Source organism: Morus notabilis, unplaced genomic scaffold, assembly GCF_000414095.1.
Source record: "Morus notabilis unplaced genomic scaffold, ASM41409v2 Scaffold456, whole genome shotgun sequence".
In the NCBI taxonomy this organism is placed as follows: Eukaryota; Viridiplantae; Streptophyta; class Magnoliopsida; order Rosales; family Moraceae; genus Morus; species Morus notabilis.
Window position 1 is genome coordinate 137,630 of NW_010367949.1, and position 18,815 is coordinate 156,444.

Here is an 18,815-nt window from a genome sequence, read left to right on the forward strand (position 1 = left end):
TCGGGTTGAGTCGCTGTTCCATGATCTTCATGGGGTGCTTGTTGGTCTGAATGTGAAAGAGTTCAGAGGGTGAAAGAGCCGATGATTTGGCCCCCGGCTCCCTTGTTGTGTACAGCCTTTTGTTTCTATTTCACAGGTTATTAAAAGAAGAAAGTTAAATTTTTTTTTTGTAAAATTAACAAATGGTTCGGGGCAAGTTCCCTTGCCTGATGGGTTTTGCATTTACCCTGCTCTCTAAACAAGCAGGACGGACAGCTAAAACCTGCCCCGTCTTAAAAAGTCCTCAGTGGGGTTCTCTGATCATGACTCCACGTTTTGCTGGGAGTATGGGGACCAAAAAGGCTGTAGGATATGAAGGAGGATGTTTCCACCTTCATATGAAGGTGGATGCTAGCATTTTTCTTCCCGCAAATACGTGTTAAATGTTAGTGATGCAGGGAACATCACCAGTGCTGCCTGAACGACTTGTCGTTTATGGTCTTTTGTGCGTTATGTGTTTTTGGTTAGGAGCTGAATGCATATTCGTTGTTAGCATAAGATTGTTTGGGGTTTTATCTCTTTTGTTTTGCTGTTTGGAGAGTAAGTTGATGTTTTGTATTGAACTTTGGCTGAGAGGCTATCCCTGTAATAGTTAAGGTTTTCTCCGATTAATCTATCCATAAGGGTTGATTCAATTTTAATCACCCTTTTTCCTGGTCGGAATTGTGTTCATTAAGGTTTACTCGTGATTTCTACATCAATTAGTATCAGAGCGAAGGTTGGCCTAAGCTCCGATGGCTGGCTATGGCAGAAAGTAGTCGCCGTACCTCAACGAAGATCATGGTCTGTTGAAGGCCTACTGGGCAAATCAAGAGCTCCGACGGAATCGAGGGGGAGATTTCACTCACCGTCGGCCTAAACAAGTTGGAGATCTACGGGTATGACGCAACGCAAGATTCTGATCGAGCGTCTGCTGTTTATGCTTCACGAGGGGTTCGGCCCAGACCTCCGTGAGAGCAGGAAACCAAAGATGTCCCTCTGAGACTGTTGTTTGACGAAACTCATGTAGAAAACACAACGGATTTCCGAGTTGAATTGTCTTACTGAGTCCAGCGACAATTACAACGAGGAAGGAAGCAGAGCATCGCGGGAGATCTACTACCGCCAATCTACTACCACCAATTTCTACTTTTCAATTAGATTTCCAAAGCTTCAATAGAGATGATTTTGCGGACTTAGAGGGGTTCTCTGTTGATGATATCACCAGAAATTTTGGAACTCAAGAACCCCAGAGGAATCTGCACGGTATTCATCCTCTTGACTCTTCTCTTAATTGGAGCTTCAAACTTTTGATGGCCGTAGTAATCAAATAGAGGAGTTCTTAGATTGATTGTTGTCTCTGGATTATTGCTTTGAATGTATTGTTGTGGAAGAAGATATAGGCAGGTCCGAATAGTGGTTTGCAAATTAAGGGGTTGTGCTCAATCTTGGAGTCGACTAATGCAACAAAGAAAAAGGGAGGAGAAAGGTCCACCCAAAATTGGGCTAGCATTAAAGAGCTATTGTGTGATCGATTTCTCCCTGCTAACTTCGATATGGTTTTGTTTCAACAATATAGAAATTGTCAACAAGGAAATAGGAAAGTGTGTGAATATGCTGATGAGTTTCAATATCCAAGTGCTGCAAATGATACTAAAGAACTTGGTATTCATGTTGTTGCTAGATTTGTTAGTGGATTAAGAGAATTGATTAGAGATGAAAATGTCTTTGGTGTATGTGTGGAATTTATCGATGGCTATTAATTTAGCCACTGAAATTTAATCTCATTTGGAGGGACGTTTGGTTGGGTGACAATTCGTGTTAGTGGGTCGTGTTCGTATCAACCCGTTTATTAGTTGTGTCAGAAAATATCAACCTAAACATGCATTGTTTATTAAACATATTAAAAATGTCAACGCAAACACGATCTATTTATTAATCGTGTCAACTCGTATAACCCTTCTAAATTAATATATTAAATAAATAACTAATATAATAATGACTTATTTAATACGGTCAAGACATGTTTAAAATGTTTATTGGTCAATTTATCTTTTTTTTTAAAGAAAAATAAATGAATTTTACCTACAAATATTAAAATTAACATTATTTGTATTTAATATGTCATATAAATTTTCATGTTATATCATATATCATTAGATTGCAGACGATACATATAGTTAATCGTGTCGATTCATGTAACTTCGTGTTAGGAGGTCAATCTTAACCCAACTCATTTATTAATCGTGTCAACTTAATTATGACCTAAACTCATTTATAGTAAACTTAAACCCGCTAATTTTGTGTAGATTTCGAATCGTGTCGTCGTGTCACTATCCGGATTGCCAACCCTGGTGAGTACTCCCCTGAAGTTGCTCAAGATACTGTAGTTAAGAAGGAGCGAGTCAAAGAGCCTCAAATTATACAGGAGGTATGTCCCTCTTGTATTCCTATAATTCCTACCTTTAGTAGTGCAGACTTTGCTGAAGAAGGTGAAATTGAAGAAACACATATCATGGGCCATGTTTGGAATTGATCCCGTTTTTATTTTTCATGTTTTTCGAGAAAGAAAAAATGAAAATGTTCTCAAAACGGCGTTTGGCTCAATAAAGACAAAAAACGGAAATGAAAACGATTTTTTGGTTTAGTGTAAAATGAGAGAGAAATGAAAAACGACTTTTGAGTGCTTTTGTCTCGAAAAACCAACAAAGGGGCAGCCCCCTCTCTCTCTATCTCGGTCTCGGTTTAGCATCATATATCGATATGGAGAAAATTTAGATTGGTTGTAGTGCGGATTAAGGAGCTGCTCCTCCATGCTGTGGCTATGGAGGTGGGGGTTGCCGCCGCTTGATAGAGGCAGAAGCCGGGGCCACCGGAGCTATCTGCGTCGAGTGTGTCGATTGAAAGAGGAGGGGAGTCGTTTTTTCATTTTTTATTTTCATTTTGTCTTCTCTCGGAAAGAGAGAGAGAAAGAGAGACATTAATGAGTTTTTTTACACTGAAAATAGTCTCTTAATAAATCTACTAAACACATTTTTAAAAATAATTTCTGTCAAAACGTTTTTATTTTTATTTTCATACAAAAAATAAAATTATTTTAAAATGAATTCCAAACGCACTTTTGAAACAAATGCTAAAGACAAATGCTGGTTTAAGTTGAAAAATTTTATAAAACTCATGATGATATAAATGTTACGGTTTAAAATTTGAATTTTCATTATTTTGAATGTCAAAGTAAAGTTAGGCAATATCAATTCTTATATCCTTTTATATTGATTTCTTAACAAAGGAAATAAATGCTTAATTTACTTATCTACCGTTAATAGATTACTATATAGTTAATTATTATTTGATTGTGTAAAAAGACTTTTTAATGATTATAATAATAATAATAATATTCTTAATTTTAATAAATACTATAATGATACGTCTATGACACTTTTTTTTCCACACACGTTCTTAAACTACTTATTCTACTTGTTACCCCTTCTTAAAATTTCAAAAAAATCACCCCGAATGCTGTTTTTTACACACATTCTTTAACCATTACACCATCTTAAATTTTTTTTTTTAAAAAAGTCCCTATAACTAATTGTATTGTTTTTCTTTTTTTCATCCGTACTAATCAAACTTGTCATTTTCTTTCTAGTATTTTTTTTTTCATATATATGGAATTGAATTGGCCTTTTTTTTTTTTTTTTGTTAGAAGAGATGGTTAATAAGAACATTGGTCTCCAACTTTTTTTTGCCGTTCTTCTATGATGTTACTGTTTAACGGGGATGTCAACTTTTATTTATTTATATATTTTTGTCATGATGCGTCAGTATTTACAGCAAAGAGATTAAGGTCCCATTCATTTCGCTGATTCGATTTTAGAATTTGAGTTTTTTTACAGTAAAAAGCTCTCACAAACAATCACATCTAACTTTTTTATTACAGTAAAAAGCTCTCACATAAAATCACATCTCAACTCGAATTCTAAACTCGAATCAGCGAAGTGAACGAGACCTAAGATAGTTTATATATTTCATATTATTATGGCCATTCATACAGTGCTCTATGAGTAGAAGGGCAACAAGCGACAATGTCCACCGCGAACATTGCTTCCTTTATTGCTTTTTTTTTTTTTTTTCCTTAATCAATTCTTTAATTGCTTTAACTTATCAGAAATTGCTGGCAACATTCACTTATTTTTGTTTTTTCTTATGATGGTGTGTAATGATTATTTTTAAATATTATTCTCCTTAATAATAATTATATTAATGGGTAATTTAATGATACTAAAAAAGGGTGTGTGTAAAGTAAAAAAAAAAAAAAAAAAAAAAGGAAATAGACACACCTATATTATAAAAGGAATCATATTATTTCTCATCATAACATCTAATAATCAAACAAACAGAAATTAATGATATTTGATCTTATTACACTGTTTTACTGTTTGGTAAATGTTCCCATGAGAGGTTTGTTGAAACGACAACACAAATAAACAAAAAAAGGAACAAAAGAAAGTTCGGGAGAAAATAAGGGGGAAAACATCCTTATCGAAATCATGAGGTAATTGGACGTTACTTAAATCAGCAGTGAGTGTGCCGTCTTATCTTCGAGTTATATATTTTAATATTCCGTTTAATTTTTTAATTTAAATTGAGATATAATTTTTTATTATAATAAAAAAATTAAATATAATTATTTTTAAAAAATTTTTATTATAATAAAATTTAAATTTTAAATTTGAATCGGGTGAAAATGTATAAAGAAATCATTAGTAGAGAGAAAACTTGCAAAACCCGTGTCAAACACTCCAACACCGGGCAAAGTGACCCATAATAAACTAGAAAATATGAAAAGACATAATCGATATATGAAAGACAAGTGCACGACTATACTGATATCTAAGCAAGTATTTAGAGGGCACTTTCATGATAGGACTCTCATTTTAATTAACTATCGGTAAGAATTGCTAATTGAACTGTTTAATTAAGATTTTAACTACTTCATTTGTGGAAATTTATGTTAAAATTTTATATTATATAATACAAAGTTATTGAAAACTTAATCCAACAAAAAGTACGTATTATCAATTAAAAAAAAAAAAGTCCTACAGTGAATTTTCATTTTTAAAAGAGAGATTATAAGGTTTATAATGACTCCAATAGCATAATTATCTTCTTGAGAGATTTAAACCTTCATTCATGAGGTTGACTCAGACTTGTTGACACGAAGGTGAGAGAAATAATCTTAATAAGCATCAATTTGCATTTGAATAAGATTTATCCGATAAACTCTGAAAAGATAAACTATCAAAAATATTCTATTTTCAATCTTCATGTCTATATGAGAAATATTTTTTTTTTTAATATGATATGATTTTAATTAGATTTAATGATAAAAACTGTCCTTATCTATACTAAAGCTTTATAAGAGAAAAACCCTTTAAAGAAACTAATATAGTTTTCTATTTTTTGGATTATCTGCCATATTCTAGGAGGTGGTAGAAGAGAAAAGCAAAATTTTTTCTAGTGCTTTGGTCATTAATCAGACCTATATCTACCAGCGAATTTTATTAATAATGAAAGATTATAAATATCTTCTTCCACCAAAAAAAGAAAAAATTACAAATATCATTTTGGATTCTCTCTCCTGTTCTACCTTCTGTGGTAATTCTGTCTCAAACTGGCCAAAAGTTCCACCAATTTATATATAAGGATGTATTTATAGGCAGTTCCCAAAACTAGTTTTAAATTGAGGAAAACAAGGATACCATTGTTTTCAATACTACCAAAGAGATTGATCTTTAGGGTGCATTTTCAGAGTCCCATAATTTTTAAGTAATTAACTGGAGTTCCCTTGGTAGCGTTGTCAATTGGGTTGGGCTGTTCATGGACGGTCCGGCCCAGCCTACTTCAGTGTCTGGTCTGGTACGGTCCGGTTCTGTACTGTGATGGACCTCGTGGGTTAGGGTTGGGTTGCAAATCCCCAGCCCGCGGCCCTGACACGGCCCAGGCCCGTGGGAGGCACTGGCCCAACCCAGCACGGGGCCCGTCGCGTGTCCAACGATCACACTGAGCCCGGCACGTCATGGGCCTAAGGGTCTGCAACGGATAGATCCGGCCCGGTCGGTGACGTTCCCAACGGCTATATACTGAAAATCCCTCTAAAAATCCCTATAAATACCCTACTTGACTCACAACATTCTTTACACTTCTGCCTCTCTTTCAACTCTCAACTCCTCTCACTCTCATAACTCTATCTCTCATATCCTCTCCTTGATTCTTAGTTTTCTCTTTCGATTCTTAAGTTTCTCTTAATTGTTTCGTTTACAATTTTCAATCAAATTTCACCACATCCTGAAAAACAAAGGTATTGAATCTTAGTTCTAATTATTTTTGATATAATATGTTTTCTATTTAATGTTTAATTACATTGTTTATTGTTTATAAACCCTTTTGTTAACATGAATTTATGTTACAGAAAATTACGGAAGGAAATTTCCATGATTTCCCTGATCTTGGAGATCAATCATTTTACGAGGATAAAATATTGATGTATAACTCTAACCCTACTGAACTAGATACTGTTCCAGTTGATAATCAATCGGTGCACAATGAGGAAGTTAGAGAACGTGCCAGGAAAAAAGACCGCGAACTGCTCCTGCATGGCAACATTTCACCGAGGAGCTACGGCCTAATCCAAAATCATGTGAAGTTGAAATGCGCACGGTATGTAAATATTGTAAAAAATATTTTTCTAACAAAAAGGGTGGGGTACTGTCCATCTTGATAGACATTAGAAAGCATGTCTACTGTTGCACTAAGGTGGTAGTGTGGACTCCCGCCAACAAACACTATCACTCACATCACAAGGTTTACAAAATTTTACATATGATACACAACGTCACTAGCTAAATTTTTAGCTAGTGCCGAATTACCTTTGTCTTTTGCAGATGATTCAGCATTTGAAGAATTCATTCAGATGGTATTCTGTCCACAATTTAAATGGGTAAGTAGAAACACAACTCGAGCTGATTGCATGAAAGTTTTTTATGCAATGAGACAATCTCTAGTTGATAATTTTAGGTCTTTTAATACTATAGTCTCATGTACTTCTGATCTTTAGGAAGGGTGCAATAAAACTGGTTATTTATGCGTCACGACACATTATGTTAAGGGGGATTGGATTTTACAAAAGCAAATAATTAGTTTTCATTTATGTCCATTTTCACATAATGCAGATGTTATTTTTTCAACTATAATGGAAATTTTTAATTTTTATGGGATCGAAGATAAAGTTTTAACAATTACTTTTGATAATGCATCAACTAATACAGCTGCTATTAACATGTTTAAAGCTAATTTGAAAGCACCTTTTGGTGTCAAATTTTTCATCAAAGGTGTGCATGTCATATAATTAATTTAGTAGTACAAGCAGCTATTGAATCTATTTCTCATAATCTAACAAAAATTAGAGAATCGTTATCTTTCATACCTAGTTCTGGAGCTCGGCTCCAAGAATTTTGACAATATTACAGGAATAACAGATGCGGCCAAGAAAGGTTCCAACTGATGTGAGACATAGGTGGAACTCCACCTACTTAATGTTGAAGACTGTAATTCCGTATCAACATATCATCACTACGTACGTGAATAGTAATCATGGTGAGCATTTTATTTACGATGCAGATTGGAAGATATGTGAGTACTTTTTTAAATTTGTAGAAGTACTTTATAACGCTACCGAATTACTTTCTGGTGTTTATTATCCTACTGCGCATCTAGCTTTGCATCAATTATTTAATATTTTTGAAACATTTGCATTTTATAGGGATATTGATCTTTTTGGACCTATAGTTAATGAAATGGAAGCTAAATTTAAAAGTTATTGGGTCGGTTGTCCTATGTTATATTCATTAGCAACTATTTTAGATCCTAGATGCGGATTAGTTGGGACCGAATGTTTGATGTATGCTATAGCAAATAATTTAGGTATTGGTATGCAACTAACCATAGAAGAGGCTAGGAAAATGTTAGAACACTTGTTTGCTTTGTATGAAAAAAATATGGAACATGACAACAAGAACATGCAACTTCGACGTCAAGGAGCAGTTCGGGGCCTTCGTAGAGCTTCTTAAAGAGGAAGGAGAAAGCTTCGGGTTCGTCATCAACATAAGCGTCTTCAAAACAAGTAAAATATTTTGAATCAAATTTTATAATTGATGACGACAAACTGGACATCTTACAGTGGTAGAAGATTAAGACAGATCGTTTTCCAACACTGTCCATAATAACACGTGACATTTTGACAACTACAGTGTTAACGGTAGCATCGGAGCAAGCACTTAGTGCAAGCAATCGAATTCTTGACAAGAAGAGGATCAGATTTTATCTGGATATCTTGGAGGGGCTAATGTGCGTGAAAGACTGGAAAGATGCCAGAAGACGAAACCAACACTATACAGATGATACACTTCAAGAATATTTTTCAAACTTAGACATAAAAGAATCTTCTGAAAGCAATTCGGCCACAGTGTAATTTACTTATCCTTGTATACTGCATTCTTTTTTCCTTCGCTAAAGTTTTGTCTTCCCCACGTGTTTTACTTGGTAAGGTTTTTAACGAGACAATCATTTATGTGTACTTATTCGTATTATTTCAATTCAATAAAATCACATCTTTTGAGGCATATGCTATATTTCTTTTTTCATTAAATATTAAAAGGGTCAGGACCGGCCCGTGAAGGGCCTGGGCCCGGCCTTGGCCCTTACGGACAAGGGCCTGGGCCAGGGCTAGGCCTGAAGGTCTTCTCTTATGCCCGGTTCAGGCACGATCCTGAACTGTTTAGGGCCGTGTCAGGCCCGGCCCAAGCCCATAGCGGGCCTAAGGTGAGGCGCATCTCTATCCCTTGGAATTTCATGTTCTCCATAAGAATGGTTCTTGTATATTATCATGCGAAGTTCTCGAACATCACGTGTTCTCACAATTCATTTACGTAGGCGGAAATGAAACCCATGATATGATCTCCTCCAAACACGACATATCAACGGCAGATTAGCTAGACAGTGAGTGAGGCCAGTTTCATTCCCTTGGCGGAATGCGTTTTGTTAATTAAATCGTTCATTTTGGTTGTCTTTTTATTATTTATTTATTTTATTTTTTTAAGTCTCTTTTTGGTTGTGGTGCTTTGTTTTGTTTTTTTTTGTTTCCTTCCCCTTTTTTCTTCTTATCAAACAAAAGCTCCATTCCGGTATATACATTCACACTTTCATTGTAGATATTATTGTAGAAGCTAAAGGCTAATAATCACACTGAAGCGCTTTACGTTTTTGTTTTTAAAGTTTTAAGGAACTTTAAGGAGATAAATCATCCACGGCGGGGGATCTACCAATTAGATCGAGGTTCAAAATCATCAACTTCCAAAAACTTAGCATAGAAGTGAAAAACATTAATTGTTAATTAACTAATTAGATGTTATTAGCACAAGTCCTTTTTTTTTTTTTTTTTAACAAGGGATTAGCACAAGTATTTAAGCACTCACAATTCCATTATGGCTTACTGCCTAACACACACTACTTCAGAACCTTAACTTACCAGTTTTTTTTTTATTTTTTTTTATAATAACAAAACACCAGCTTATATATCCATTATTTTTCTTTTCCCCCACTTCTCCATTTCCAGGGTTTCCTTCTAGAAATTGAACATTCACCATCATAATCCACCCTTGAGAAAGCTAATGCACAACCTCTTCCATGCCTCCCTATCGGGCTCGCGTGCCGCCTCCACCTTGGCTTTCAACTCCTCGGATTCGGAGTCCTACAAGAAACAAATGAAAATTGTGATCCTTATGTAACGAATACTTGTTGATAGATTGACTATACGAGAAATTAATCGATGATTAGGGTTTGATCAGATGAACGACCTACCTCGATGTGATCGAGCTTGACTAGACGATCAATGAGGTTAAGAAGTATGTCCTTGGTGTATTCAGGGTGACCTTGGATGCCCAAAATGTGGTCACCATATCCAAACATCTCCACTCCAGTCTTATCAGACCATGCAATTACCTCGGCCTTTGGCGGAAGCTCCCACACCTAATTTCAACACAATACATGTTATAGTTATGTCACATTTTAATGCTAAATTGGTTTGATAAATTTTGTTTAACATTTTTTTTTTTAGTTTGAAGTAGTTTGAGTACAAAAAGTACCTCATCTCGGTGAATTTCATAGATGCAGAGTAGGTTTGGCATTTTGAGCCATGAGAAGAACTTTGATGACGATGAAAAGTGGACGGTTCTGATTCCTATATCCCACCCTGTGATTGAACGGCCTGATTTCCCTCCCAATGCCCGGCTTAATATCTAACCAAGGAAAAAACAATGAGAATACAAAAATATTTTTAACACTAGAAACAACTTAAAGGAATGAAGAACCTTGATAATAGGTGAAGATTGGGATTTCTTGTTAGAGAGATGTTGATGATTTCAGAAGTTATAGTTAGCATTATTTATTGATGGAAGTCAAATTCTTATTCTATAAAAAAAGCACAATAAAGTTTGTCAATGTAATCACGCACTTGTGTACCCAATACATATACTATAGTGGTGTTCCTGCTCAACACCCTAACCCCCTTTTTCTCCTTTTAACAAACTCCATAAAATTGTGCACACCGAATAAATAACAATGATCATATCAAAATAGTACAAATTTTCCTCTTTTGCCAAGCAAAAGTGTTACCACTATGAATTCTAGCACAAAAGAACGACATATCATGTATGGTTTGTACGACTCAAAGTACCGCTAACCCAAAAAAAAAAAAAAAAAAAAGAAAAAAAAAAGAAAGAAAAGAAAAAAAGGTAATATTAACATAATAATTGTATGAGATAAAGCGTCCGATAAAGAGCACATGAACTCTAAAAATCACTAATCATGATTAAAATCGTGGTGACAATAACTAGTAACTTTCTTCGTGAAAATCATCTTTAAAAGTGGAGAAGAATTTTATTAATTGACCATATTAAGTGGAGGAACCGCCCATACTATCAACTTGAAAATGACACTACTAGCCAAAAAAAAAAAAAAAAAAAAAAAAAAAAAAAAAAAAAGAAATTATAGGTGGTCCACTAAAAAATGTTTATTTACTGTTTAACGTGTTGCATATATAATAATGTATTTCCTTGTGGGCCCTCTATCCTACGACATCAATGGGGGACAACAACCCATAAACGTTTTGCCATGAAACCATGCATGTGACTATGAAGATAATTAAATTAAAATGACGTTTGCTTCAACAAATGGGCACATATGTACTGCCCTAGGTATAAAGGCAATTTATTAATATATCATCATGTAATAAAAAATGAATACAAGAAGAGTCACCACCATTTTCCACGAGTTAAGAGTGATTTTATCGACCGACAACAGTGGTACGTGACACGCAAAGTTTTTTAACACATATATACGTACATATCCCGCTTTCTCTACATTAGGGTCATTTTAGATTTTCTACTATATATATATATAATATAATATAATATATTGGATATACATTATCTTTCAGAGCTAATAAGTTAATATATAGGACAAAGATCTTATGTGGAAGCTTATCCTAATTAATGGAATGATTTTCCAACAATTTGCAAATCTCATGGAGTGATCTTAGACTATGGTTCATAAGACTTCCTATGATTATGATATAACCACATATTGCAATGGCAAAAAACGGGGAGGAAAAAAAGGCCAAAATTGAGGAGTTTGTCTTGTTCTAGAAAGGTGGAATTTATATTACCCACTAGAATGGGCACTGAAGGACATATGCTTTCTAGTTAAGTTTCAAGTCCTAGTGATTTGTAGGGTAAGCATTTACTTCATCAAAAAAAAAAAAAAAAAAAGAAAAGAAAAGAAAAGAAAAGAAAAGAAGAAGGATGTGTGCTTCTTAGCTGGCACAGCGTCAACCATGTGCCCACTGGCCAACCAAAATTTAACAAACAATTTTTTCTCAAAAAATTAAAAAACAAGGTTATTTACATTTTTGTAGCTCCTATTTTAAGTTTATTTAAAAAATATACCTCTCTGATTTTTAACCTCACCAAACACATACTTTCGCATTAGATTTAATAGGCAAATCCAAATCTCTTATCAATCAAAACTCAATTTTAATCTTTCAATACCCAAAATACCCTTGAATGTAGAAAATATTAAGGGTCCGTTTAGTTCGCTGATTCGAGTTGAGATGTGATTTTATGTGAATTTTTTTATTATAGTAAAAAAATTAAATGTAACTGTTTTTGAGAGCTTTTTACTGTATCAGAACTTGAATCGGTGAAATAAACGATGACTAAAAGAAAAAACCCTAAAAAAAAAAAAAAACCCCTGAAAAATGAAAGGAAAAAAAAATAAAAAAAATCCTCCCTGACCTCACCACGATATCCGCTACCCAACCCAGCCATATTCAACCACTGCCGAAGGCATCTCAGCCCCATCCTCATCCCACGTACGAAGTACTCAAGCGGGCAGCGAGCGTGGCGATGGGAAGGCTTGCGACCTCCGGGTTCTTGGTCGTTTAGGGGTTCCGTCACTGACTTTGACGACGAGAACGGCCATGTCAAGACAAGGAGAGGTTTGTCTCGCTTCCACGCCAGGAGAAGCATGTATAGATCATTTGCTTTTGGTGTTTTGGGTGAATTTCTTGCTACGTTGATAAAAGATTTGCGAGATTTTGGTAAAGTCAGATTTTGATGGAGAACATATTCATGGCTACGCTAATCCATGGGGTTGCATGGAGGATTTCATTGTGGACATGTTTGGGTACAGTCTCTCTCGGCAATGGCAAATAATAGTAAATCTGGGTAATTTGGGTTGAATTTAAAGTCAAGTTAATGGTCTCTCTCGGCCACTATTTACCTCCATTGGCTTTTTTTTTTTTTTTTATCTAGCCAATTTTCTTTTCATTTGTGCTCAAAATGGAATGTTGATCCATAAAATGTATGAATTTGTGTATTAAACGAGGGTCTACATTTGATGTAATTAAAAATTGAGGGTATGTTTTTCGAATAACCTAAAAATACAAAGTAAAAAAATATAAATATCCTAAAACATAATGGTGCCACCAGTGGAACCCACCATTGTGAAACAATATAACTCCTCATTATGGTAGTAGGTTAGGTCCCAAAGGCTGTTTAGGGGCAAAATCAAATTAGCTTAATTAACGGCATAAAGGATTAGAAAAAAAAAAAAAAAAATAGCGGCATGTAGGAAATATTGTTTCGAACAATAAAACAAAAACAAAAAAAGAGGAAAAGGTTTTTTTTTTTTTTTTTTTTTTTTTTTTTTTTTTTTTTTTTTTTTTTTGGATAGAGAGAAAAGGTGGTGTTAGCATAGGGGATTTCTATTTCTTTCTTTTCAAAATTTTGTTTTTTGAGTGAAAGCATAGAGTAATCCCGAATGTATACATTCTTCTATTTTTGGCAGCCATATATGTATTCTTCTTTTTTTTTTTTTTTGGCTTGAACTATATATGTATATTGGTTATACCTAGATATTTTCCTAGAAAGGGGAACTATTCGCTCTATTGCTAAGAGAACAATGCAAAACTACCATTTTATAATAGTTATCTTTTTATTATTGACCTCGTACTTGTAATTATTATTTTATTGAACAGATCAACTTAAATAAATTAAAATAAAGAGTAATAGTGAACACAATAAACAATATTAATTTTTTATTAGTTTTTAAGGGTCAATTTTAAAAAATTTCCATTGATTAAGCTAAGTGAAATACTAATCCTAACATGTCAAATTATTTTTCGTGTACTTGAAAAAAGAGTTACTTCTCTAATATAAAATAAAAAACTTAAATTACTCCTCCCAATCATCAAAAAAAGAAAGAAAAAAGAAAAAGAAAAAAAAGGGGGGGCTCGTCTAAGATGGAAACCTGACAAGTACATTCCACGCAACAGGTGCCGAGTGAATACTGTGTGGGCCCAATCAGAATGTCCTGATTTGGATTCTTATAAATAGAATCGACAATAAATCCAAACCGTTGAAACACAGAATCTATCATGGAACACACGAGCGCTGAAATCGTACGAACAAAGGACTACTCGCGCATGAAGTTTATGTGAGATTGACAACACTCCAAACACTTTGAGCATTCAATCCCCACGCGACAGTACAACAATATCCGCGGCCATCCTGCTTCCACACGGATCCAATCCAAATATTTTTGAAAAACTTGTATTTTATTTGTTCTTTTATTCTTATAAAAGCCTAATAATTACCCTAAAAAGGTGTAATAGTGTAAAAAAAAAAAAAGATTAATATTATAGGCACTAGATTATTTATCGAACTTTAGATAGAAAAAGATGTGACAATAAATTTCTTAAAATATAATCAGAAAATGGTATTTAAATTGGTAATGCATATCTTGTTTGATGGATAAAATATTAGTAAATGTGTTGTCATACGTTTTGGTGTTTAAATTTGATAAACAGCTCGAGGTGTTTTGTAGAGTTATTAGATCTAAATGACATTAGACGTTTGGATGAATAAATTAAAACTTTTTCGACAAAATAATGGTAAAAACCTCCCACATCGGTGGGGCTTAATGAAAATACAACGAAGTTATCTCCTTATTTAATGGATTCAAAGAATATAACGTGAAAAAATCAGTTAAAAAAAATATTTTCAATCCAATTTTAAAGGAAAACAAATGTGTATAAAATAGACAAATTGTCGAAATTCCAATAATTTAACACGTCTTTTTGTCATTATCTCCTTTTCAAAACTACCAATGAGATGTCAACAAAATTTCCTATTTGCAGCTCATTTTTTCGTTTTGTTTTTGTTTTTGTTTTTGTTTTTCTTTTTATTAACCTTCGTCGCTATTGGAATTTTGGAAACGGAAATGGCAATACCCAAAACACCCAAAATCCAATAAATTTCAGTCACCTCTTCATTTCCTTTTTTTTTTTTTTTTTTTTTTTTTTTTTTTTTAAAAAAAAGCAATAAAATAAAAGAAAAACTTCTAGGAGTGATAAGAAAGAAAAGAAGCAAACAAGGAGAGTATGCTATATAATCCTATTCCTACTGAAATACATAACTGACACCGTGACACATAACCACTCTAAAGTTAAGGTGGTTTTCCTTTTCTTTCTTTTGTTTTTCCTTCTAAAAAAAATTCTAACAATTTGTCGAAAAGAAAATTTAAAAAAAAATTAGGGAGAAAAAAGTTAGCTTAGCATACCAAAAGACTCGTGACAGACAAGAACAAAAAACAAAAGTAAACAAGTAATGTACATTAAAAGTGGGAAGTTAACAAAAATCTTACTTTTATTTCATTACCATGATGAAGGGCAAGACTCAATCTTATATTATCTTAAAAAGTAATTAGCACATATGATCCTTAACTTTTAGGTAACATTTAATCTTTATTTTTTTAATATTCGTATCCCTAATTTTTTTAAATTAGTGCAATTAAGATTTTTCCGTTAAATTCTATCAAATTTCTCATGGTAAATTGTACAAAGACCTCACATGACCCCTTTTACTATGAAAATACTAAAATAGCCTTAATTTTAAATGGGTCTTAAGGGATATTAAAGAAAAGAAAAGAAAGAGAATAAGCAAAAATTTGTTACCAATAAATATTATTTTCTATTTCTTTTAGGCTAAACCCCAATTATTAGGAATTGAAACTAGAAACTTTGAGTGCGTTTGGAACTCGTTTCAAAATGATTTTATTTTTTGTATGAAAATAGAAATAAAAACGTTTTCAATCTTAGATAGAAATTATTTTTAAAAATGTGTTTGGTAATTTTATTAAGAGATTGTTTTCAGTATAAAAAAAATCTATTAATGTGTCTTTCTCTCTACTCGTGAGAGGAGAAAACAGAAATGAAAAACGACTAAAAAACGTTTTTCATTTCTCTCCTATTTTACACCAAACCAAAAAATTGTTTTCATTTCCGTTGTTTGTCTTTAATTGTGCCAAATTCTATTTCTTTCCCGTTTTTATTTTTTCTTTCTCGAAAAATGTGAAAAACAAAAATAAAAATAACTCCAAACACAGCCTTCAATTTCAAATTTGATACAACAAAACTCTCACTCACTTGGAAGTTCCACCGACTCTCTCTTCTGCTCAAGCTTCACAGTTTCTTCCTCAAACTAAATTCACATTTATCTCCTTCAATCCCTACCCAATCGCAACAGCAAACCCTAAAATTAAAATTACGCAGAATCCTCAACAAAATCCGATCCAAATTGACAAAGAAATCGCCAAATCGTCAGAAATCGAAAGCTAATTCATAAGGAAAACTCATCTTTTTTGCATCAATTACGAACAAAACAATTTGGAAAAGAAAATCCACACCGAACCATAAATGGACACCAAATTCGCAAGTTCCAATGACGGGGTTCTCTCGAACGTCTCCATGCTAAGCTTCCTCTTGAGAGGGTTCGACAACGACGGTCGCGGCGGAAGCGGGCTCTTCAACCTAGCGACATAAATCGTCGACGAGTGTTTCGAAATTGGCTATGAGTTTGGACGTTTACTGCTTACTCTTGATAAATATTTTTTTATTAGTGTAATTATTTGACTAAAAAAATTATAAATCAGGAATAAAAAATAAAAATCATGACTCATGTACTTTTAAATTGTATTTGTACGGGCTTTTCTTAGCGGCAAAAATCGGCTACGAGCGTTATGAAATTGGTTATGAATTTAGACATTTATCTCTTACTCTTAATAAGTATTCTTTTATTAGTGTAATTATTTAATTAAAAAAATTATAAATTAAGAGTTTAAAATAAAAATCTTGACTCATGTATTTTAAAAAATACTTACCGAGATTACCAAAAACAAAGGCACAAAGGCTCCGACTATACGCTGAGGAGGAAAAAAAAAAAAAAAACTAAAACTAAAACAAAGTAGGAAACAAGCACCCAAAAAAGAAAAAAAAAAAAAAAGTTAATTAGTTTACCTGGTGTCCGAAGCAAATGCCGAGAACCTTCTTCTTCAAGGAATCAAGCTTCTTTAGAAAAGCCAAAAGCCTGCAGATCCAGGCGTCGGTTCCATGGGCGTCTTTCCTGCTGCCGGTCACAACGAACCCATCGTAAGTCTCGAGCTCATCGTCGTCCGGGAACTCGCCACTTGTCACCCTGAATAGTTCCCACGTCTCCCCTTCCTCCTCCAGCATTCTCGTGAAAACCCCAAAGTACCCCCCGTACACCTTCTTCACGTACTCCGTGTCGTCTGCGCACAGCAGGACCCCGAATTTCTTGTTTTTCACCGCCATCTCGAAATTACTAATTTGGCCTTGGTGTATTTGTGGGTTGGGGTCTTAGTGGGAGGGCAAGATAAGGAATGGGCTGAGTCTTTCTCTCTCCAGAATCGGGAAACTCTAGCAGAGAGTGAGAAGAAGAAAGAAGGGGAAATGACGATGGTGGTTTGCTGTAAAACATATGGGTGTGTTTTTAAAGTGGAGTGTTTATAGAAAAAGGACATGTTTTGGGCAACTATTTACGATTTCGACACCCACCACTAGCTTACCAAATTTGCCATGTATTTCCTTAAAAAAAAAAAAAAAAAAAAAAAAATTTGCCATATACATAAAACCTGTTTAGTTCGTTGATTTGAGTTTTTAATTCGAGTTGAGATATAATTTTATATGAGAATTTTTTATTATAACAAAATATTTAGATGTGATTATTTTTGAGAGTTTTTTACTGTAACAGAACTTAAATTCTAAACTCAAATCGATGAAATAAACATAATCATATTTTCTTATAAAAGATTAATCGGACAATATAACTATTTTTTTTAATAGGGAAAACATTTTATTGCATAGGAAACAATTACACAAAAAATGAGTAGTCCCAATTATAGAAGAGATTCATTCCGAACTAATTATTAGATGTACCAACGAAGACACCGTAGCATAAGGACGAAAATAGGTGTAGAGACTTACAGAGATAGATCCGTTCAACATAAAAAATATAGAGCATGTTCAAAGTTCGTTCAAAACCACAAGCACTCGAAAATTGACATAGAAGTAAATTTTTTGTTTATAATCTAATAATTATTTTGCATTTATTTTAGAGATAATATTTTTTATTTCTCATAAAATAAATGTCTGATATATTTATAAAAGAATGTCTTAAGTGAATTATAAGTGTGGTAGAATAATTTATCAAAAGTTTCTATCAAAATTTTCACTAACAAATTAAAATAAAAATTAAAGTACTATAAGTTTTTTTTTTAATTCAAAAGCAAATATTTTGGTTAACTTATCTTTAATGTGAACAAGAATAATTTCATATCACTATGATGAAAATAAAACCCTTTTATAAAAAAAAAAAAATAAGGCTTAGCGTTCTATTTACTAATTTTTTTATTCTTTCTATGTCTGTTTTCTCTTAAGTTTTCTTTCCCCTTCAAAAACTATGGTGCAAAGGAAATCAATTGACAATTAGATCAAAAAGACGATACAAAAGTAATGCAAAAAAGATAAAAAAGTTTAGACAAATTTATAATGATTACGTTTCAATATATGGTTACTTATTAAATATATATATATATAAATTAAATTATGTGACATGATAAAAAATCAACCATTAATAACTATAAATTAGTTTGATTAACTACTCAATTGAATATAACTGCCGTATCAATATCACGTTATTAAAATAATACCACTCTCCGATGAGTGAATATTTTAGTGACTATTAAAACCATACCTATATATATGTATAAATTCCGACCTCGTTCACTTCGCGGATTTAAGTTTTTAATTCGAGCTGAGATGT

General features: G+C 33.2%; 1 protein-coding gene across 1 annotated transcript; it reads right to left on the reverse strand.

Moving 5' to 3' along the window:
• Positions 1-9,536: 9,536 nt before the first annotated feature.
• LOC21397902 (gamma-glutamyl peptidase 5) lies at positions 9,537-17,443 on the reverse strand. Its single transcript, XM_024175969.1, has 4 exons — positions 16,991-17,443; positions 10,221-10,373; positions 9,937-10,104; positions 9,537-9,826 (listed from the first exon to the last, which is right to left on the reverse strand). The coding sequence occupies exons 1-4, from the start codon at positions 17,303-17,305 to the stop codon at positions 9,722-9,724; spliced, it is 741 nt and encodes a 246-aa protein (XP_024031737.1). The 5' UTR covers positions 17,306-17,443; the 3' UTR covers positions 9,537-9,721.
• Between the last annotated feature and the right edge of the window lie 1,372 nt (positions 17,444-18,815).